Raw genomic sequence first — 23913 nt, 5'->3', positions numbered from 1 at the left:
TTTTAGCTGGAAAAGCTATTGTATGTGCATACAGGAAGGATGCATGGAGACTCAAGATGTCTATGCTCTTCAGTCCCAATATGGCTAGCACAAAAGTGTATGAGTTAGCAGTGTTTCAATACTTTCATTAAAATAATATGGGGTTGAGATTTAAGAAAAATCCTTCAAAAGAAGTGAGCAAACACAAGCTTTCAAAGCAGTGTTAAATTGTACCATATAAAACTTCTGGGGCTGGCACAATTTGGTTATTGTATCATCACATGAAAAAATAATGGTTAAGCATACAAATTGAGACACAATCACATACCAAAGAGTTTATAGTCTAAATAAGATAAACAACTGAATAGAAAGGGGAGGCATGAGGATTTATTTTTTATGAGAAGCTAGAGAAGGGGGTTTAAGCAGATATAATGATATAACGATGATTGGATCCAGAACATTTTATATTAAGTAGCTTAATACAGTTTAACTAGACTTCAAGCCTGTAACATTTGTTTTTTCGCTAGATTTTGAAACAAAACTTTCTTAGTGTATTTGGTTTACTTGCAGGATGAATGTACATCTAGACACAGTGAGTTTGGGGTTGTTTTTTACCCTTTTATTGCCTACTCACTGCAGATACTGCTCTGATTGCTAATGACACTTTCCCCTGTAAAGCCTTTCTTTCCATTAATATTTGAAAGGGTGCTTCAGGTGAAGCAGACAGATACATCGATTATCAATGCACCATAATATAATGCAGGCAGCAGTGAAAAGACGTTTGTTCTGCTGAAGTCTAAAGACATTACATATGTTTACAACTTGGAAAACAACTTTTAAAATGACACCTTTCTAGCCCAAGAGACATAATAGGAACAAATTTAATGGTTACCGCATTTCCAATTCAGCGCATGTAGAAGAGGAACTGTTATTTTTAAAAAGAACCTCTTCCCATTCCAATGGGCTCATTCACGGATGGCCGAAATTGGAAAAAAAGGAAGATTTAGGCATGCATTTCTATTGCCTTTCTAGATGAATTTCTCTGATATGTGATCCAAAACACGTACTAGAGATTTTCATATCCAAAGAGATTCTGCAGCAAGTGAGCTACCTTTATTATGAGCTAAATGGTATTTTTGTGCAGTGTGGCAGATTTCACAAGCAATCTGCTCTTCTGAGGTATGGCCTGACAGCCAGCCCTAAATCTAGTTCTGAGGTTCTGTTTCATATGTTCTGCTTTAGCCTCCGGAGCTTCCACACCAGACATACATTCCACATGCAACTAACTAATGGAGAGTGAGTTGCTGTATGTGACATTTAATTTTCAATAGCTAGGGAAAACAACACAGGAGCTGCAGGCAAGATCATTAATCTCCCCTGAATCCTCTGTACTGCCAAGTACAACAACTCATTCTTCATTGCACTAACACAGTTCTTCCATTATATTTGTGTATACTGTACCTCACAGACAGATGTGTGTATATACACACAAATATATTTATACATAGATTATAATATGTATTTATGAATAAAATATGTATTATGTGAGAATACAACATGATATGCCACACAAATATATATGGGTTAGAAGTCTATATAATCCACTGGTGTGGGTATAATTGAACAAGGCAAGTCACAACTAGACTACACACATTTGTCCCAAGTTAATCACTCCTGAATACCAAAGTGTATACAGCCAGGACAGTGTGCAAGGGACAGCCCCTCACTCTAATGATAAAAGGAGAATTCCCTCCCCACCCCAAGTTATAACAATGGCAGCTCTAAAATGTTAGGCATAGGGCCATGGTGGAGGAAATTAGGGGGTCTCAATACGTTTACATGCAGGGTAATATAGAGAATATTTTCCTGCTTAGAATATAAGTACATCTGGTCAGAAATTTTCCAATGGAACATTTTCCTGTCAGAGAATATTGGTTTGGCAAAAATCAAAAGGCTCCACAGGAACATGTTGATTTTGACAAATCTCTTTTGAGGGAAACCAGGCAGGTTTCACTGGTTTCCTGACAGCGTCTTCACGCACCTCCTCAGTTCCTTGGCAACCTGGGGCCTCACTGGCTGCTGCACAGAACTGAGGAGGCTAGAGAGCTGGGACCAGACATTTTTGAAAAATTCCATCTTGGTTCTTCCAAAAAGAGGTTTTTTAAAAATGTTCCTCAAAGTGAAAAACTCACATGTCTCATTGTTTGGTCTGATTTAGAATGCTAAAGTGTATCACTGTGTTTCCAGTTCCTGGAGAGAAAAGACTAAAACCTTTTAACTCTAAGTCTAAAAGAGACAAGAAGTGAATACTTAGTGGGCATAACAGTGGTAGTAAAGATACCAGATAACCAGTCACTAAGTATATGGGTCAGCTGTTCACCAGAGGGAGAGTAGGCCATCACAGTTATCCTTGGAAAGATATTTTAAAAAACATTACAGAGAACTCCTCAACAATGCTCAAAAACATGATTAAGAAAAAGATTATCTTATTTCAAAGGGAATTGAAGGGGCCCAGAAAACGAGGCAATTAACGTATGGGCTCAACTACAACTTGATGTTTTGATGAGAACTGGTCTTACCGTATGAAAACCAACTTGACCTTTGACGGAGCAGTCTTAATTATTGCAGAGGCATTTTGGTGGCTTCTTCCATACAATATCTGATTGTTTATCTGTTAAAAAGAACGGGGGGAAAATTGGTTCATGTACAAATGTATTTAATTAAAACTAAAGCTAAATATGTATTGTTTTGTACTTAATTATAGTGTGTAATCCAACACTTCAAAGATGACTACAGGCTAAAAGGGACATCAAGCAATAGAGATAAAAAGAGGGGTGCATGAAACATAAATGCCTATGAGGATCTTAAAAACAGGCATATCAGCATTGCACATTACATTTTTACTTTCTTTTTAGAAAGACATATCAGTATGCTGGAAGAGCTTTCGAGCATAAATGCACTGTAATACAACAGTCTATGAAAAAGCATACAGGAGAAAACAAACAACTCTAACCTCTGTCAATGCACTCACTCGAAATTCAATTTGAACTGGACGGTCAAGGCTATTATCCTGCCATCAGTCCATGTGCAGAAGGAGGGCAGAATGTGATACTGAATTCAGAGGTAACACTTTATAGTACTAATTTAGCTTTCCTATCATTTCCCTTATGGAAAAAATAGATATTGAATTTATTTGAAGTATACCCTATTTTTCCATCATGATTTCAAGATAGACCATGAAGCTATAGTCTTAAGACTGGGAAAAATTATGTTAATTTTCAACAGCTTAGTCACTCTTATTTTCAAAGCAATATATATATATTTTATATTGAGCTAATATTGCAAAGCTCAAAGTATTCCAGGAGAGCTGTAAAATGATTAACATATCGCATACTGCTTACTATAAGAAACGAGCAAACTCAGACTTAATTAAGTTTTGCCTATATTAGGGGCTATTTCCATCACTGACCACAAATGAGAGAGAATTCCTACACTGCTCAAATCTTTGTTAAATAAAAAAAAAAATACAAAAATCTCTGGTTTTTAGAGTCAAATTAATGATCATTTAAGGCAATTTTAGAAAAAATTCGGTATGAGAGGAGTTATCTAAACATGACTTCTAACACAACTTTTAACAGCTGAGCCTAAACGGTGGCCTACGGGTCAATAGTGGTCAAGTTGCACTTGCTAGTCACCTGGTCCTGGCTCTCCTTTTCTCCAGCTGAGGCAACAAAACAGATAGCAAGGGGAGATACAATGAAGAGCGAAAGGACATTTTTTCAGAAAGGACAAAACACCCATCACATTAAAAGATGCAGGCACATTAAACACTTGCTCAATATTACTTTTCCATGCGTAAATACTGTTGTTGCTATAGGCATGTTAAGATTGTGAATGGAAAGGAAGACCATAGTACAGTAAATACATTAATATGTGGTTCACATTATGAAAAAGTATGGAAACCCATATTTTCAGAGTTCCATTAGACCTACAATTCAAGTGTGTATGAATGCCACTTTGAACAATTATAAATCCTATTGTGAAAAGAAGAACTGCAGAAGTCAAGAGTCAAAATCTTTTGTCAAATCATTTAATTAGAGAAAAACATCCCCAGATTAATTACTTTTTATGAAGAGCGTGATGTAGTTATCTTTCTAAGGATCTGAATTACTTTTCTATTTTTAGGATAATTACAAATAAACTAAGCAAGTTCCACAATAAAATTCTTTTTATGCAGCAGGGTTACCTTCAGTCACCCTGCCTTTACCACAGATAACAACTGTCTGAATATTTCCATGGTACTCAAAATACGAGAATAGTTATTTCCAAGCCAAAGTATCATTAGTGAATACAAGATTGCAGTGTAACCCTGCACAATAAAAACAATATTTAAAACATTTTCTTCTTTCCTCCTTCATATGATACTTAATGGATTATGTTGTTCATGTGTTTAATAGGCAAGCCTTTTATTCACACACAAGAACATCCCAGTGAGTGTGCAGCTGTAATACTGCATTTATTTCTATGCACCTTAATAGTAGAAATATATAGATAAATTGGAGGGAAGTCACAGAGTAGCCACAGAACTGATCAGGAGACTGGATAGACTGAGTTATGAAGAAAGATGAGAAGAGCTATATATGTGTACCTTGGCTACGTGAAAGCTAAGGGATTAGAGTGACATGAGAAATGTGTATAGGTATTTCAGAGATGGAGAGGAATTCTTTAAGATGATAAGAAGGGACATAACTAGAGACAGATGGCATAGAGGTTAGGGTACTAGCACGGGACTTGGGAATGCTGCGTTCAATTCCCTCCTCTACCACAGATTTCCTGTATTGCCTTGGGCACGTCTCCCTGTGTCTCAGCTCCCCCTCTGTAATGCTTCCCTCTTTAGAGAGGCTGGGTGAGGATAAATACATTAAAACAGTATGAGGCACTCAGATACAATGATAATGGATGGAAGCGGTACAAACATGCCTTAGCAAGAAAAACCCTGATGAATTTAAAGAAAAGAACAATTAGACTGATTATCATTAAAAAATTTCTTGGCAGAGATATGGATTAGATAGTGGAAAAGTCTCCCAAGGTAAGCGATGGTAGCCCCTTGCTTTGCACATTTGAAAAACTAGACTTGGACAAATCATTTAATGTACAGCAGGAAACAATCTTGTCCCAGCAGTTGGAGAATGGATTAGTATATCTTTCCTATCTCCATGATTCATACTGAAATAAGTATTATCAAAATACTGTTTTGCAAATGAACAAAACCATTTAATCAAAGTAGCATATATCAGTGTTTGCTTTGGAGTCTACTGTTAAAGCCAAGCCAGTGGTTTCTTTCACGAAGAAGCTTTCTGCAGCTACTTCACTCAAGGACAGACGAGAAAATTAAATGCAAACAGGAAGAAAAATTCAAGGCAGTGTTTGAAATCTTAATTTAGCCCAAAAGTGAAGGTAAAACTTTAAATTTGAAGAGAAGAAAGCGTGTGTGTGTGAGAGAGAGAGAGATGGATAATCACAGGAGGTGCCATACTGGTCCATCTCATCCAATGCCCTGTCTCCAATAGCAAACCAGCACCAGATGCTTCAGAGGAAGATGCTAGATATGGGATAACCTCTCCATGAAGTTCTCATCCTAAATGCTAATAGCTATTTTGGCTTGAATCCTGGAACATGAGGCTTATATCCCCACCCCACTCCCCCTAGAAAACTCTATGAGTATTCTGACGTCTTTTAACACTTTACGCACACATGTTTTTTAGTTGATAATATTAAATAATTACCTAAGTAACCTTTATTTTCAGGGGTCAAAAATGGCGTGTGAACTTCATAAGTAAACCCCCAAACCAATAACAAAGCAACGATTGGCTGCTACATATACTCATCAGAAAGCCCAAAATAAAGTAATTTCATCTATCAACATCCACCAGTCAGGGAAGTTAGAGATGAATTAGACCCTTTTGAAGTTATCTGGTTCAATTAGTTCTGTTAATGCAGCAGTTTTATCTTCTAGCATTTTACGGTATGAGCACTTTCAGAATGCCCCCCCCCCCCCCAAAACAAACAAACAAACAAAAAAACCCCAAAAACAAACAAACAAACACACACAACAACAAAAACCAGGATATGTTTTAAAATATATTAAATTTTTTGTTGGGATTATTTTCCAAGGAGGAATCAACAAGTGTATATTCTTCAAGTGGTTAAAGTAATCCAGCAACAAATTGTGTGGCAATCATATCCACATTTTATGAATACTCCTGCAAAATGTATTCCTTGTATTTTCCCCACTTCATTTCTTCACTTCCTTTTCAAAAATTCGATATTTGGAGGTGCCCAAATATATCTCTATTGCACATAAAGATCTGATTCTGCTTTCCTTGTACTCCAAAGTCCCTCTGAGGTATATAGCAGTTTGAGGTACACAGGACATGAAAGGATCAGACATTGAGGAGATAACACTGCTTCAAAGTTTGAAGGGCTTCAAATTGTTATTATTTGCAATTGTCACATGAGGAGATATAGTTCTAGAGGTGGTGTGGAAGGTGGTATACTAAAATGTACCTCATTACTCAAAAGGGAGAGTTTAAGAAATTGGCAAAAGGTGAATACTTACATATAGATATTCAGAATTCAAATTAGCAGATTATTAATTTGTGATAAATCTGTCTTATTTTTCCCTCAATTTAAAAGAAATTATTCACTAGGGATATTTATATTTTTATACTGACTAAACTAATCCTACTTCACAAATGTATCAGAGAGTCCAAAATTTAATTAGCTGGAGTTTAATTATACAAAAATGAAAATTAGTCAAAGTAATATATTTCCCTAAGGTTTTCAACTATTCCATGTAGTTATTTTTCAGCGACAATCTTTTTAAAAAAAAGAAAAGAAAAAGGTTTCTTTTTGGAAAGAACATGTGTTACGTTAGCTGCTCAGATACCACAGTGATAAAGATTACATAAATCACACAGAAACAGAACTGCAAGACAACATACAGTAGGATATTTACTTGATTTGTGTACCACAGCTACTTTGAAACTGCTTGATTTTCTGCATTACAGATTGCTTTTTTTAATTTTCTCTTTTGCTGCAATGCTCAACAACTTCAGAAAGTTCCATTATCTCTCAAAAAACAAAAACAAAAAAACTAAGCATATATAAACATAGACTCAATGGGCTCTTTACATGGATCTTTTTACATGTCTTCTTGACAAGATCAGCACGCCACGGAAACGGAAGAAATTGTCATCACCCGCTTATGTGGTAATCAAGTCAGTAGGCACAGGTTTTTATTCTGTCACCATGGTAATAGTTATGTTGTTTTATGACTTTCTTGCTGCATCCTGTGCATAGCAACATGTACTATAGATTTGGGCAACTGAAGTTTATCTGATGGTTTCACAAGCTTAAGAAGTATCACACATGTACTTGTTAAATCTGTGAATGAGATGCAAGGCGTTCATAAGCCAGAAAAAATTCAGAGGAACTTTTGCCTCTCATACATTGATATGAAGAAATGAGAAGACATTAGAAGTGGGTATTAAAATAAAAGTCTTGTCTTTACCACATAGTTGTGATGGGAACTGTTGTAATATCAATCCCGCGACATCGATCCTGCAGCCCTGGCAATGTAGACATATCTGCCTTGGTGAAATCTAATTGTAGAACACACCGCCAAGTTGGCGTATCTGCCCTGTTTCTGACATTTTGCCCTGAGGTAGGCACCCACTCTCCAGACAGCGTGACAACAAGCAACCAATTTTGGTGAGGAGAAAGAATAGGAAACTGAGGATAACAATGGCAGAAGGAGTAAAATTACTCACAGTTGTTCGATGGGTGGACAGGGGATATAGAAAAGCTCACATTGCCCAGGCCTGCTGCTGCAAAAGCTTTGTGAATTTCCCAATTATAGCTTTATATTACTATGTAGTTTGTTTGGTGGGGTTTTTTTTGAACTTCTAAAATGTGAAAACAACTTTAATTTTTTAAAATGTTACTCATTTCCTCTCTCTCTCCTCAAGCAGAAAGCCCTGAAAATAAGACTAGTCTGTGAATGTTAGACTCTAGCTGGAAAAAACCCCAACCTTTGTGGACACCCATCCAATAGGACTTTCTATCCCAGTCAAGGTCCTGCTATTTTCCTATTTGGAAGCCTTTATCTCCCTAGTGGACTACTGCTGCTGACAGAACCCTGAATAACTTTAAGTAAATGACTCAAAGCAGAGAATGCAAAAACCAACTTCTACAGAGCTTATATGTATACAAAATGATCACGAAACATCAAAAACCTTTAAAGTAGAAATGACACCCCTGTTTTGACCAGCTGGTTCATTTATAGAACATGGTTAGATTAACTGAACAAAATAAACCCACCTAGCAAATGGCAGATATAATGGCTGTATTATTACAGCATTGTTCATATTTATCTATATGTTGCTATAATTGTAATAAAAATAAATACACCATAGAAACCTTCTGGGTGGGTTTTGAGCTATGACAATAAAATAATCACCACTGAGTAGTAGTCCAGTAGGGACTTCAAATAATTTCACTCTGTACACACTGATTATGGAGATTAGCAATTACTCTTTCCTATACGAGTGAAGATTTCCAGTACAAAATAACTGTATAGCATGCCGCTAATAAAAGACAGTTAGCTAAGTTTCTGCTCCATTTTCATAATCAACATTCCAATGACACAACAAGGATCTTCTAGGATCTGAAAGCCAGTAACTTACTACAGAGAATCAAATCCTGCTCGCTTTATTAACATGAATAATTCTATTTAATCAGTGGGACTACTTGCTTGCTTGTGTAAAGAGAGCAGGATCTGGCCCCACATCTTTTTCTTCAGAACGAGTATGGGGATAGGGACGAACCCACAGTGCAAATATATTTTTGCACTCTGTGTATAGATATAGATATGCTCCAAAAATACTTTTTTGGGGAAAAATATAATGATCCCAATATTTTTTTTTCCATAGGCTCCCTGCCTTATTTAGTGTACAGAAGGAAGGAGGCTGTTGGCTTTAGGCTCCTCTGTAATTTGTTGCAGGAGCTGGAAGGTATGTAGTAAATAAAGCAGGGGGTCGCAAGAAAAGAAAGAACGGTCTGATCATTCAGGCAACTGAATACTGAACCAGAGAACAGGATTCTACCCCCACCTTTGCTCAAGAGTATGTGTGTGATGCTTGACATGTCATTGAAATCAAACTTTTCACACTTGTTCACTAACTGTGTGCCCGACTTGAGAGCTTGGTATCTGATTTGTAGAAAAGTTGGGTGTTCACAGCTGCAACTGGAGTCACTGGGATCTGTGCTTTGGACATATAAAGTGCTATATAATGCTAAGTCCTCTGAAAAAAATCAGATGCTAGATGTCTCAGATTGGGCACCTACAATGGTGAGCATTTTTCTTGTTAAATCTCTGTGCGCCTCAGCTCCTCATCTGTAAAATGGAGAGAACAGTATTTCCCTACCTCGAAGGGGTGTTGTGAAGACAAATTCATTAATGTTTGTGAAGCACTCAGATACTGTAGTGACAAGTGCCATAGAAAAGCCCAGGAGGAAATGAACAATGTTTTTAGAAGAGGATATAAATAGTATGGAGTAAATACAGAAGTGGGGCACACACTGAACAATAAGGATGTGACAAAATATTGAACAATTTCTCATTAACTGAACACTGTCCATGTTGTTCACTGAAAGAGGCATGGTTCTTATGGGAAAAATAGAATGTGACCATGTAATTAAAGATGATATAACACATATGCACAGAGGGGACCAAATGAAGGTTGCACAGGGAAATTTAATTCTGGCATTTCCTAATTTTTGACTGCTTGCCTTTTCCATCTTAATATTCTTTACATTATTTCTGTATGCATTTAACACAGGTAGACAAAAGCACACCCGATCTACTGCATAAGAGTATACCATTGGGGGAAGGGGCAATGACATCTAACCCCAAACGGTGATCTTTGCAGCATGAGCACTGACAGCCCTTCCAATGTTTATGATTGCTGTTGCCACTGCTGGTAAGATTACCCTAGTAGAGGCATTTTAATGGAGGTGTGTGTTTACTTGAAGTATATATAATACAGAGGTGTTTTAAAGCTGTAGTTGGCTCTCTCAACCACTTGGTTTGAATAATTCACAGATCGCATGAATGTCAAAGGGCTGATTCACAGTTCACTCCTTTTGCAATTCTAGATGTTTTGGTGCTGTGGACCCCTGCCCACTTGGAATTGAACTGAGACCACCATAACATTTTATGTAAGTCAAGTAATCGCATGGCAAATTTTGGCCACTAATGAAGTGAGCTTGCTTCGATCCTAAAGGTAAACAAAAACATTGGCATTTACTTACTGTCCTGTGGACATGGTTTGTTCAGTTGCAGGGTAGCACTTTCAGAAATGGTGAGCACTGACCTACTCTTCTGCCACTGCAGAAATTGTGAGTTCTATCACGGACTTCTCTGGGAGCAGAGTTATGCCAACACCGAGTTCTTTTTGAAACTTGCAACCATACAACATATATACAAATCCCAAACCCTGCAAACATCTATTAAGTAACATTTAAATATAAATATTTATAAAATTCACCAGCCATGCCATATGGCCCATCTCTCAAGGACAGCAGTACCTATAATTAGAAGGATTATATGATTCAGGGAATAATTTCAGAGCCATGAGAAAACCTCAGTGGATCCCTCTATCTGTGCAAGCATATTGGTGTAAAAGTCCTCAAAGGTTCAGTGAGCTAGCATCCAAAATTATCTGACCAGTGATCTCTGTGCAGCAAAACACCTGCTGTATTTGTAGGCCCATTTTATTTGGGCTGGTACACACCTGAGATTTATCAGTTTAGTTCAATTCATCTTTAATCCTTAGTAATTCAGAATTTTCATTCCTGCAGAAGTAAAAACTCCCATAATAAACAAACAATACCTTGAATTTTCAGCATGCATTTCCATTTCTAGTAGCCAGGCTTCATCTGAGGAGGTGAAAGCACTTCACAAGCACTAATGATTTTAGCTTTGCAACATTCTTGCATGATGGGGAAGTATTATTACCCCTATTTTACAGATGGAGAAACTGAGGCACAGAGAAGTTGACTGAGATGAAAAAGACCACACAGGAAGTCTGTGGCAGAGCCACTAATAGAAACCATCTTCCCCCAGTCCTTTCCTGAATCACAAACCCACTGGTATCAATGGGAGTTTTGCCTGAGTTGGCAGTCAGTAAGGAATAGAGGCGTGGGTCTGTTATTAGACTTTAGGGAGCATAGCCTAGGTATTATCTTTTTTGGGGGACTCAAGAGTGAGAAAGGACATCAAATTGTCTTTTAATATCTCTGTAAAGCGTAGTGGGGTCCCTTGAAAGTTTTGACACAACAAATCCTGCATTTTCGCAGGAGGTTAGACTAGATCACTCTTGCAGTCCCTTCCAAACCTATGATTCTACAGTCACTGAAGCATGAACCAACAGGAATTTGCAGGAAAGGGCAATTTGCCTGCCATTATTTCAGCAGGAGATAGAGACTTTAACACAATGTATCACCCTGTCAAAGAAAAGAAAGTATCACTGTATAAAATGTATTTCAAAACAAGCTTTCTACACTGCATGGGTATTGAAAACATATAATTAGAAACATGCCAAATCTTTAGATAATTCTGAGTATTACCAAAGCATCCCCAGGTAGTCAGACCTCTCCATTTCAGGTTAAGAAATGAGAGAAAATACTTGGTACTCAGACAACACAGAGACAGAATTGCTGAAAGATCTAACACTACCTCCCACTGAGTCCAGTAGGTAAGCACACACCTACTCTTCAGTGAAAGCTTCTTGAGAAGAGAAGACTCCACAGGGATGAATGATTTTTCAAACCCGTGAAGCAGTCATGATGTGGGAAACACTGCAGGAATAGCAAAAGACCCTTAGCACTAAGTGCCACTCTGCAGTAGTCAAATATCAATCAGGTGGAAAGGTTTGAAATGTGTTTCAAGTCTGAAGATGAAAAGGGGTGGAGGGAGAAGGAAGATAAAACGCTTTATTTGCTGATAGTGCAAATTAACCCACAGAGCAAGTGCTCCGTGGGTTAATTTGCACTAGACATCACCAAAGAAAATAAAGGGACAAAGTTTTAAACAACAACTGATTAAAACAGATCACAATATGAAATTGTATTTCCTTATCTGTTGGGAAGGAAGAGAACCCTGACTATTACAAAAGGCAAAACTCACCTTATTTTATATGCAAACTGTGAATTTTCCTGTGAAACAATATATGCAATACAAAGATAGATTTGCTATTCCCTCAGTCACTTTTCAGTAGTCCCTCCCTACCCATAGTTTGTGAACATGCTGAAAGCATTGACTGCACTGATATCAGTTTTCTTAGGCAAGTAGACATGTGATGTTTGTTCTTCACTGAAAATACATTTACCAAAAGACCAGATCATCCGCTTCCTCTCATGTGGCATCTGCATCACTGGAGGTTTGTAATCATGGTATCCCATTCTATATGGTCCTCTAATCCCTTTGTGGATTAATAGCCCCTTTGATCCACCAAACCTTCTTTTTCTGCCTCATGTTCTTCTGCCATTAACTTTCCTGTCCAGTGCCCATAAACATGCATCATACACTGACCTTCCTAAAATGTGCCCTGCAAATCAAAACTTTCTTTTCATAAGATCTTCAACTACCTTTGCTGAGTTCCAATTATCTCCAATACTTTTTCATTGGTTCCAAGTCTAACCATGATATTTTCAGAATTCTTCTATTACACCATAATTCAAAGGATTGTAGTTTCTTTCTTGTTGTTTGAAAGTCCATGTTTCACAGCCATAATTTAACAGGGATTATATATAAATTTATTTTAAAAAGAATCAGAATTTATGTCCCTTTCTCCTTAGATGTTTATTCTTCCAGAATATCTTTCGCTCTTGGTATTCTGGTGCTGACTTCAATATCCCGATTTTCCATCTTCTATAACGCTTCTAAGTAGCAATAATTTCTCACTTGCTATATGGCTATGTTGTTCACTGGAATATCACATTTTCCCATGATCACTGGATACCACCACAGTTTTTGTCTTACCCACATTCAACTCTAGAGACCATATTCTTTGTCATATTCATTTATAACCTCCACTTACTTCATCAGATCTTCTTCTGAATGAGCCAACAGCATCATGTCACCTACATAGTGAGTGTTAATCACCGATTTTCCATTCACCTTAATATCTCCTTCTATTTCTTTGATCCTCAGCTGGCATAGAAGTCACCACAGTTCCATGATCCGGCACCAACTCTTTATTTTATATTTAATTGGTAGGTTCACAGGCTCTCCTCCCTCTCATGACACCAACCCCACTATATAGCCAAAGGAATCACTCACCTCTAATAGTTCATCACCAATGTGCATTCTTCCATCTCTTCCTGCAGGTCCATCTGGATTGATGCCAACTATGAAAATGCTCATACGAGACCTGTCCTTGTTACCAGCAAGGCTGAGTCCAAGCCCATTCTTATCTTTCTCAAGCTCAATAATGTGCAACTCCCCTGGCAGATCTGCATATCTTTGCCTGATTTTCTCTACAAAATAAATAAATAAACACAAAATAAAATTATATGCAGCTGACTGTGAACACACATAGATGTGCTACATGTTACCTGATTCTCAGCATCACTAACATATTTAGTCTCTGACATTTGGGGTTTTCCCAGAATAGAAATTAGAACATAAGAATAACCATACTGGGTCCAGCTACCTCAGTATCCTGTCTTCCGACCATGGCCAATGCCAGATGCTTCAAAGGGAATGAACAGAACAGGGCAATTATCAAGTTATCCATTCCCTGTTGTCCACTCCCAGGATCTAGCAGTCAGAAGCTTAGAGATACCCAGGGCATGAGGCTGCATCCATGACAATCTTGGCTAATAGCCATGATTGACCTATCCTCCATGGACTTATCTAATTCTTTTTTGAACCCAGTTATAGTTTTGGTCTTCACAACATCCCCTAGCAACGAGTTCCACAGGTTGACTGTGCTTTGTGTGAAGAATTACTTCCTTTTGTTTGTTTTAAACCTGCTGACCATTAATTTAATTGGGTGACCCCTGGTTCTTGTGTTATGTGAAGGGGTAAAGAACACTTTCTTATTCACTTTCTGCACATTAGTCATGATTCCATAGACCTCTATCACATTGCCCCTTAGTTGTCTCTCTTCCAAGCTGAAAAGTCCTAGTCTTTTTTAATCTCTCCTCATATTGAAGTTTTTTCATACTCTTAAATCATTTTGGTTGCCCTTCTCTGTATCTCTTCCATTTCTGATATCTCTCTTTTGGGATGGGGCAACCAGAACTGCACACAGTATTCAAGGTGTGGACATATCATGGGTTTATATAGTGGCATTATGATATTAACGGTCTTATTATCTATCCCTTTCCTAATGGTTCCTAACATTGTTAGTTTTTTTGACTGCTGCTGCACATTGAGCAGATGTTTTTAGAGAACTATCCATAATGACTCCAAGATCTCTTTCTTGAGTATAAACAGCTAATTTAGACCCCATCATTTTATATGTAGAGTTGAGATTATGTTTTCCAATATGCATTACTTTGCATTTACCAACACTGCATTTCATATGCCATTTTGTTGCCCAGTTACTCAGTTTTGTGAGATCCCTTTGTAACTCTTCACAGTCTGGACTTAACAATGTTGAGTAATTTTGTACTGTCTGCCACCTCATTGTTTACCCCTTTTTCTAAATCATTTATGAATATGATGAACAGAGCTGGTCCCAGTACAGATCTGTGGGAGACACCACTATTTACCTCTCTCCGTTCTGAAAACTAACCGACTATTCCCTACCCTTTGTTTCCTATCTTTTAACCAGTTATGAATCCATGAGAGGATCGTCCTTCTTACCCCAAGACTGATTAGTTTGCTTAGAGCCTTTGGTCAAGGAAGTCCAAGTACATTCTAGCCCCTGGATCACCCTTGTCCACATGTTTATTAGAATTCTTTCAGTGGGTCAACAGATTAGTGAGGCATGATTACCCTTTACAAAGGCCATTTTGACTTTCCCCCAACAAATTGTATTCATCTATGTGTCCAATAATTCTGTTCTTTACTATATAGTTTCAACCTATTTACTGGGTACTGAAGTTAGGCTTACTGTCCTGTAATTGACAGGATTGTTTCTGAAGTCTTTTTAAAAAAATGGCATCACATTAGCCATCCTTTAATCATCTGGTACAGAGGATGATTGAAGTGATATGTTACATACCAGAGTTAGTAGTTCTGCACTTTCATATTTGAGTTCCTCCAGAATTCTTGGGTGAAAACCATCTGATCCTTGTGACTTATTACTGTTTACCAATTTGTTCAAAACCTCAACCTGGGACAGTTCCTCAGATTTGTCACCTAAAAAGAATGGCTCAAGGGTGGGAATCTCTGCAGTGAAGACCAGTGCAAAGAATTAATTTAGTCTGTCTGCAATTGTCTTGTTTTCCTTGAGTGCTCCTTTAGTACCTTGATCATTCAGTGGTCCCACTGATTGTTTGGCAAGTTTCCTGTTTCTGATGTACTTAAATTTTTTGCTATTAGTTTTTGAGTCTTTTGCTAGTTGCTCTGCAAATTCTTTTTTGATCTGCCTAATTATACTTTTACACTTGACTTGCCAGAATTTATGCTCCTTTCTACTTTCCTCAGCAGGATTTGACTTCAATTTTTAAAGGATGCCTTTTTGCCTCTAACTGCCTCTTTAACTCTGTTGTTTAGCCATGCCGGCATTTTTTTGGTCTTCTTACTATTTTCTAAATTTAGGATATACATTTAATTTGAGCCTGTATTATGGTGGGTTTTTTTAAGTTTCCATGCAGCTTGACGGAGCTCTTCAAAGCAAATAGTGATTTTTTTAACAGTTAGTTGGAGTGCAATGTTAGATTTATGTAACAATGTACTGAGAAGAAATTTTTTATTTACTTTTTTTTAAAAGGAAAAAATATGCGGTAGATACTCTCAGACTAGCATATGGATTTCTACAACTTTTGCTAATAAAGGAGAAGTCTATACAAATATAGTTTCGTGCTTCTCATTGCCTGTGCCATTTTGTTTCAAACTCAGTGCAGTTTTTAAAGCCAGTTTCATAACATCAGGTACTTCTAACACTTTAATGGTTAGGCATTAAAAAAAGCAAATTGAAGTACTTAACTCTGACTGGATATCACCTTTAAGAAGCACAAGATGAAAAAGACCGATGCATTATGTATTAAAAAGGGTAAAGAAGGAGAGCATATGTACAGCTGTATCCCTGAGTCAGCATTGGGGCTAGATCAAATATTAGCTATTATCATTCTACTACAAGAGAAGGAACGTGAGCCGTACAAATTAACTGCTACTGCATGTTTCCATGGCAATAGGAGGAGGAGCTGAGAGAGAAAATAAAAAGTGACTAGAATAGCTGCCAAAAGAAAAGAAAAGAAATGTTCATTGTAGAGTTTGATCCTGCAAAATCACCCTCAACTTCCATTGGCTTCAACGTGAGTGGAGTGCGCTCAGTACTTTGTAGGGTCAACCCCCGATTCCCTAAATCAATCATATCAAAGATATGCACCAATTACACACAGATTCACAGACTGAAATTAATACCTGATTATCACAGTTACAGAGTTAGCTGAAGCTTGGATCCCTCTTCTATCTCTCTGCAGTGCATTCTTTCAAGTGACAGGCCCTGTGCTTTCACTCATCTCAGGGTGGAATCCCATGACCCTTCCCCTCAGAGTCCAAACTACAGAACCCTGCTTACCAGACAGGATTTCTCAGCAGATCTAACTGCACTTGCAAGAGAGACTTCCCTTTGAGAGCTATTGACCATCAGGTAAATGCAGGGACTCAAAACAGTTGTTTCTAAACAATTTATTTATGCATAGGAACACAGCATTCAGAGGAAAAGGGCTAAAATAACAAAAGGCCCACACACATATGGCTTCTCTAAAACTTAACATTTCCCTCAAAATGTAGGTAGCCCCAACTTATCCCAGATACTCCCACTTCTGGGGACTGGGATTCAGACGGCTTTTCTGCGGTCACTACCTCTTAGGGTCTTAGGTTTTTATCTACTCTAGAGACCTTTGTTTCAGGTTTCTTGTCTGAAGGCTCTTTCCCAAGAGAATGGATGTTGGGCCCAGCTTGGTCAGAGGCAAAACTTCAAAGGTTTTGACACCTATACTGTCAGGTAAGTACTGGTGACTGGGTTATATAAAGCCATCATCTGCCTTCCTATGGACATGAGGTGAGCTCTGGCAGGAGTTTACACCCTTTGAACTATACAGCAATCAAACAGAGGTTTACATAACATTCATAAAATAATACAGATATCTGCCACAACTTCACAAACTTTATTTCTTCCCTCTCCTTCCCCTTCCCCCCCCATCAATTCCAAAACAAACTAGCTCTTTTAAAAAACATACAGACACCTGGCACTGGCACTTACTTCCTTTCAAATTACATGGAAAACTATACATTTTGATTATTACATGCATCTCAGTCTGTCCATTAAAAACAAAATATTAAATTTGACATATCTGTTCTCTCTCTCTTCCTTCTGTCAATAATACTCCTTTAAACTCTCTAGCTTGAGCCTGAAGTTATGAGTTGCAGAGTGCAGGATAACTGGTTGCTCAGTGTTAGATCAGCTGAGTATATTATTAATATAACTGACATTCTAAGCTAACTTCATTCTAAGCTTTGTCTGGAATGGTGGTGAAGACTCAGGAGTAATAAGTATCTATTTATCCTGGTCAGGAATTTCATAACAATAAACAATAAATAGATACTTTGCTGTTGTATATTTGTGTATTATCCAAAGTACTTTATCAACACTAATCAATAGTTCCCTTATTCACCTAAAGCTTGAGACTTCCTATACCAATTGTACAGCTGGGAGAATTGAGGCCAGAGACAATAAATGAGCTGCGAAAAGTCACAGAAGAGAGCTAGGAATACAGCCACTATTTCCCCAACCCAGTTCTGTGCCTTAGCTGCTGGATCCTCCTTCCTCATTTTATTGGTTGTGAGGCAGTAGATCTTGAGGATGATCAAAATCTTCTGTACTATTCACATATAATAATAAGGATTGTTGATAAGCAATTGGCAAGGCCCATTCTGATTTTGCAGCCACAACACTGGCATGGAATACAACACAACCAGGCAGGAGGCCAAAGCAACCTGCAGTGAGGCTGTCTGTTCCCCCAGCTCCAACAGAGAGAATGGAAAGAACATTATAGCACAGCTGCTCTCTCTAGTCAGAGTACACAGACACCGCAGGGGGAGGGGTTTATTGATGGAATGACTTATAATACCAATACCTGTGTATAAAAGTTATATTCTGGAACTGAAAATAATTGATGCATTAAAGCAGACTGTACTTCAATTATAACTATTCCACTAAGCACTGAAACTGCAACATGCTGTACTTAAAAGCAGTGTTGGACACTGAGAAGTGAAAATAGAGATACATAAAAATGGCACCTTTTTCTCTGCTTTGTGTTTATTCAGAATCACATTCACTTTTTAAAATAACAATAAGAAGTTTCACTCCTGTTTGAGCCCACACACCTAAGGAAAAAGGAACTGAACTTTATTGTGGCTCATCATATAGTGTTATTTATGAAGTTCCAACTGCAGGGCCAAACAATGCTTCAAGTTCAACCCCATAATATTACTTTGCAAAGAAGAAGTGCACTGTCAGGTAGTGTAAAGACAATAATAGGTCATTGCAGAAAGAAGTGCAGAAGTGTTAAAAAGTTGATTATTTATTAAAGGGACCATTTTTTTTCAAAATGTTTTTCTCTCTCTGTTGTGTGAAAAACCCACTTACATCCACTTCCTCTGTGTGGGCTAGCTCTTCATGAACTTACCATATCTATTTAGGAAGCAATCATTTGAAACAGTGTCCCTGCTGAGGAGATTAGAGTGGTAAAATGCTGAAAGATTAAGAAAACTACAGAGGAAATTATACAGAGAGCACGATTCATGTGCTGAATGCCCCTCTTAGTCTGGTAAGAGGGCACATTAATCACTTATTGCTACAGTAAATGCAATTTATATGCATGCACGCGTGCACGCACACACAGAGTACAGATACTCTTGGTTTTGCTTTTAAAATTAAGTCTGCTCAGCAGGGCATAGTGTTACTATTTGGGATAGTAGGAAGTACTGGCTTTTTATAAGCTCCATCTATTACTACAACTTAAATACTCTTCCAAGGGCTCTCCCTCTGTGCTAGATGATTGTAGTGTAAATGCTACCACACCATCCTTAGTGCTGTAATTATGTTACTCATCCAGTCTGCATATAAATATCCTTTGGGTTTCCAGATGATTTCCTGTAACATTCTTTTAGTATTCTCAGTTTGCCTCTTAATAAGACTCTCATAAAATCATTTATACAAGTATTTACTACCTAAACAAACATGCATCTAAAGCATCTTCTTGTTAATGCATTTTCCCCCCCTCCAGCTGGTATCACTTTTCAGTTCTCTGTCTAGCATTGGGGAGCCAGGTAGCATTTGCTTTTGCAAGAATTCTATTATTTGTCTTCATTACCAGACACTTTACACAAGGCAGTTGTAATTTTGTTGTTATTGCATTACACCCAGGGTATTAAGTTCTTTTTGTTTTGTCACTACATGGAGTTGTTTCCACACACCATGAAAAATAAGCTCATCTAAACTTCAGCAGAAATATCTTACAAATAATATTTAGCCAGCTAGTGCAACATCTACCGTTTCTTTTAAAAATACAAGTATTATATATATATACACACATGTACATAATCAAATAGGACCATAGCACCAATAAGTTCTTTACCGATCAGTCCTACAATGATATTTCTCAGTTTTATTAGCAGAGAGTTACAAAACAGAAGCCTTGGAAATGGAAAGACAATTGCTTTTAAATAATATTCCATTATGCTGTAACAGTGCTTTCCTGCTCCACTGACTATTTTTATTACATTAAATGGGGAGAAATAGGAAAATAAACATTGGGAGATATGGCTTGCCAATTACAACCCGGCTTACTTGAGCATTGGTGCCCTAGCATTGCGACAAATACACAGTATATCATTATTTAAAAATAGCCACCACCCTGCAGGAAGACGAGATTGTTTAAAGTGTAAAGTTACAAAGATATATGACAGTCCCACAAGATGTTCAGGTAGCTGCTTCCCCAGTATTAGAACTTTGAACAATTGGACCCACAACTCCAGTTAAATGAGCTGAAATTAGAAAGGGAAATCTTCCCCCACCCCCCAAAATTTATGTTTTCCTGATATAAAAGCATCTATCTAGAAAGATGACAAAAGGGAGAGAAAAAAGTTCTGGATGCTGAGCTACTAGGCAGGTTTTATTTATTTATTTTAAAAGGTGCTGAACAGAAGAGAAGGGGGAACATGTTGAAAAGGGTGACGGATTGCATTTTTATACAGAAGCTGATACTGTAATCCCTGCTCCAAATAACTACTGATACCACACACTCCCTTTTGGAGACTGTGTCATGGCCTTATTTATCCCTCTGTTTGCTTTTATGACCTTGGGCTACCATTTCTGTCAAATCTTATCAGATATTGTTACAGCCATTGTCTTTTCATGGATAGCTCGACTCGGGCTGCAATACTGCTTTCATTGTTGTCCCGTCAGCACTGATCAACATCGGAATGCAGCTCACATACACAATATAGAACCAATCTCGCACATCAAACAACTAATTCCCTTCTTTCACTTTAAACATAAAAAAAAGAACGAGCAGGGAATCCCTGGAATGCTAACCCTAACGCTGCGAGGGCAACACATCTAATTTACTGATTACAATTTACAAGAGCCTAAATGAGCACATTAAAAAGGCCATAATTTAACAAACTGGGGCTCAGAATTCTCCTGCCATTCAAACAATAAGCACATTATACTATTGATCTTTCCACTAGCCCCACATTCAACTCCATGGAGGCAAAGAGCTCCATGAACCTTATCTCAAAAATAATGCAGCCCATTGTGTTCAAAACCACTGAAGCTACTGATGGACAAAAGGATTTCATTAATGTTTTCTTAGGTGTCATAAAACCAGACATTTCGTTTGCCAAATAAATGGGATTTAAAATAAAGAGTAGATATATTCAGAACTCATGGACCTAACTGGATACATCACAAATTGCCTTGTGGTCAGTCCCCACACCAGAAGAATAGGCACAGGGCCCAGCCATAATTGCAGCTCTTTCACAGAGTCTGAGGCCAGACGGGATCATTTCTGACCCCCTATCACAGACTATAAATTTCACCCAAATGTGATTTATCTGAGGCCAATAACCTCAGTTAAACTAAAATATTTTTGTCCTCAGGAAACTAAACTGTTGTGCGCCACAGGCTCAGAACAGGAGAGACGGAGGAACCACCAATGCCTGAGACCTCTACTCGTATATCTGCCTTGAGTTTTAAAACCTGCAGCAACAAGTCTCAGAGCGCAGATCTACAGACTTGGGCTCACACTACGGTGCTAAAAACAGCAGTGTAGAGATTGTAGTTAAGGCTGGAGCTCCGCATCTGAAACCCCCCCACCTCCCGCTTGCTGGGCTTCAGAGCAGAGCCTGAACATTTACACAGCTGTGTTTAGTATTGTAGCATGAGCCTGAGTCTGTAGATCCAGGCTCTGAGACTCACTGCTGTGGTAAGGCAATGGTACAATGGTAGGGAACTGGTTAAGTGAGATATGCCCAGATGATCCCAGCAGGTGATTCACGCCCCATGCTGCAGAGGAAGACGAAAACCCTCTAAGGTCCCTGCCAATCTGACCTGGGGGAAAATGCCTTCTCAACACCAAATCTGGGGTCCCCTGAGCACAAGGGCTGGGCTAACAGGCACTAGCACCTCCAAAAAGTGCAGGGAGGAAGTCCCTTTCCCCTCCCCATCTTGCACCAGCCAGCTTAGCTCTGGTGAGGTGCAGTGTGCCCCACCAATGGGATAGTGCAGCAGCCTCTCTGAAGCACCATGTCTCCTGGAGATCCCTGGGGCTGTGCAATTCCATACCACCCCTACATCAGGGCTCTGCTTCACTGGCACGAACTGGACGTAAGTTATTTACCTTGAAAGCATATTACTTCACTTTCAAGTGTAACATCAGCATTTCTATTAACTGCAGTGTCTGACAAAGACTAACACACTCATTCCCAACCCAAGCCTACCATAAAGCAAGAAGCTCTCTCTCTCATTTTTATGTGTATGCCCCATACATACAAGAGAAATTATAGCTTTTTAAAAATATTATGTCTGGAGAGAGCACATAAGCGTACTAGCTATACAAAATGCCATCAATCTCTCATATGAGCTGAGACAAAATAGATGCTAATTCTGAAAATGAACTGTGAAAATGTGATGATTCTACCTTTGCAAATATAACTGGCCCAGTCATAAAGGAGAAAGAACGGTTATTTACCTCGTAACTGTTGTTCCTCGAAATGTGTTGCTCATGTCCATTCTGATTTAGGGGTGTGTGTGCACCACATGCACCGGTGCCGGAAGCTTTTCCCCTAGTGGTAGCCGTAAGGCCAGCTGTAGTGACTCTTCAGGGGCGCGCATATGCCCTTGTATATATGGCACTGCCGGCCCTCCGCCCTCTCAGTTCCTTCTTGCTGGAATTCCAACAGAAGGGACAGAGGCTGGGTTGTGGAATGGACATGAGCAACACATCTCGAAGAATAACAGTTACGAGATAAGTAACTGTTTTCTTCTTCGAGTGCTTGCTCATATTCATTCTGATTTAGGTGACTTACCAGCTGTGCCTCTGGAGGTGGGCAGGAGTTCATGGCCATGAAGACTGCAGTACCGCTCTGCCAAATCCCACATCATCCCAAGCTTGCTGTGTGAAGGCATAGTGGGACACAAAGGTATGTATGGACAACCATGCAGCGGCCCTACAAATATCCTGAATAGGCACATGCACCAGGAAAGCTGCTAAAGATGCCTGGGCCCTTGTGGGGTGGGCCGACAGGGACACTGGAGGCACAACTCCAGCTGGTTCATAACAGGCTCGAATGCAGGCTGTAATCCAGGGCATATTCATTGCAAGGAGACTGGTTTGCCCTTCATCCTGTCAGCAATTGCTATGAAGAGTTGCGTGAAGCGGCGAAATGGTCTGATCCTATCGATGTAGAAGGCTAGAGCTTTCTTACATGGAGTGAGTGCAGGCGCCTCTCTTCATTAGAGCTGTGACGCTTAGGGCAGAATACTGGCACGAAGATGTCCTGATTAACGTGAAAGTAGGAAATGACCTTCAGTAGGAACGCAGGATGAGGGCGAAGTTGGACCTTGTCCTTGAAAAACACCATATAAGGCGGCTCAAGGTCAAGGCCTTAATCTCCAACACCCTGCATGCAGAAGTGATTGCTACTAGAAAGGCCACCTTCCAGGACAAGTGCGTGAGTGAGCAAGAGGCCAATGGTTTGAAAGGCAGAGCAGTGAGCTGGAACAGGACAAGGTTCAGGTCCCCTGGGGAACTGGCTCTCTAATCAGAGGGAAGAGCCTTTCCAACCCTTTAAGGAATCTATTTGCCATCTCGTGGGAGAAAACCGATTTGCCCTGTATCGGTGGGTGAAAAGCCAATATCGCTGCCAGATGAACTTTTACAGACAAAAAGGCTAAGCCTTCCTGTTTTAAATGAAGCAAATAGTCCAGGATCATCTGTATCGGAGACTTCGTCGGTGATACATTCTGACATGCTGTCCAGCGGCGAAGCGCTTCCATTTTGCTATGTAGGGTGCCCTAGAGGAAGGCTTCCTACTTTCTAACATTCTCTGGACCTGGGCCGAACAGTGACGCTCTTCCCTGTTCAGCCATGAAGCAGCCACGCTGTCAGATGCAGAGAGGGTAG

The 23913-nt window shown here is 38.9% G+C and overlaps 1 protein-coding gene across 1 annotated transcript in view; it reads right to left on the bottom strand.

Moving 5' to 3' along the window:
* The window catches only part of PATJ (PATJ crumbs cell polarity complex component), a 204809-nt gene that overhangs the window by 66086 nt on the left and 114810 nt on the right, over positions 1–23913 (bottom strand). The window contains exons 29-30 of the mRNA XM_067535623.1: positions 13385–13581; positions 2559–2650 (exon numbers count right to left, since the gene is read on the bottom strand). Of these exons, the coding sequence (XP_067391724.1) occupies positions 2559–2650; positions 13385–13581 (289 nt within the window). The remainder of the gene's footprint in view (positions 1–2558; positions 2651–13384; positions 13582–23913) is intronic.

This window comes from Emydura macquarii, unplaced genomic scaffold (assembly GCF_026122565.2).
Source record: "Emydura macquarii macquarii isolate MOO-44397 ecotype Brisbane River unplaced genomic scaffold, CSIRO-AGI_Emac_v2 contig_3506, whole genome shotgun sequence".
Classification (NCBI taxonomy): domain Eukaryota; kingdom Metazoa; phylum Chordata; order Testudines; family Chelidae; genus Emydura; species Emydura macquarii.
The sequence above is the reverse complement of the archived record's forward strand: the minus strand, read 5'-3'. Positions and strand labels throughout refer to the sequence as shown.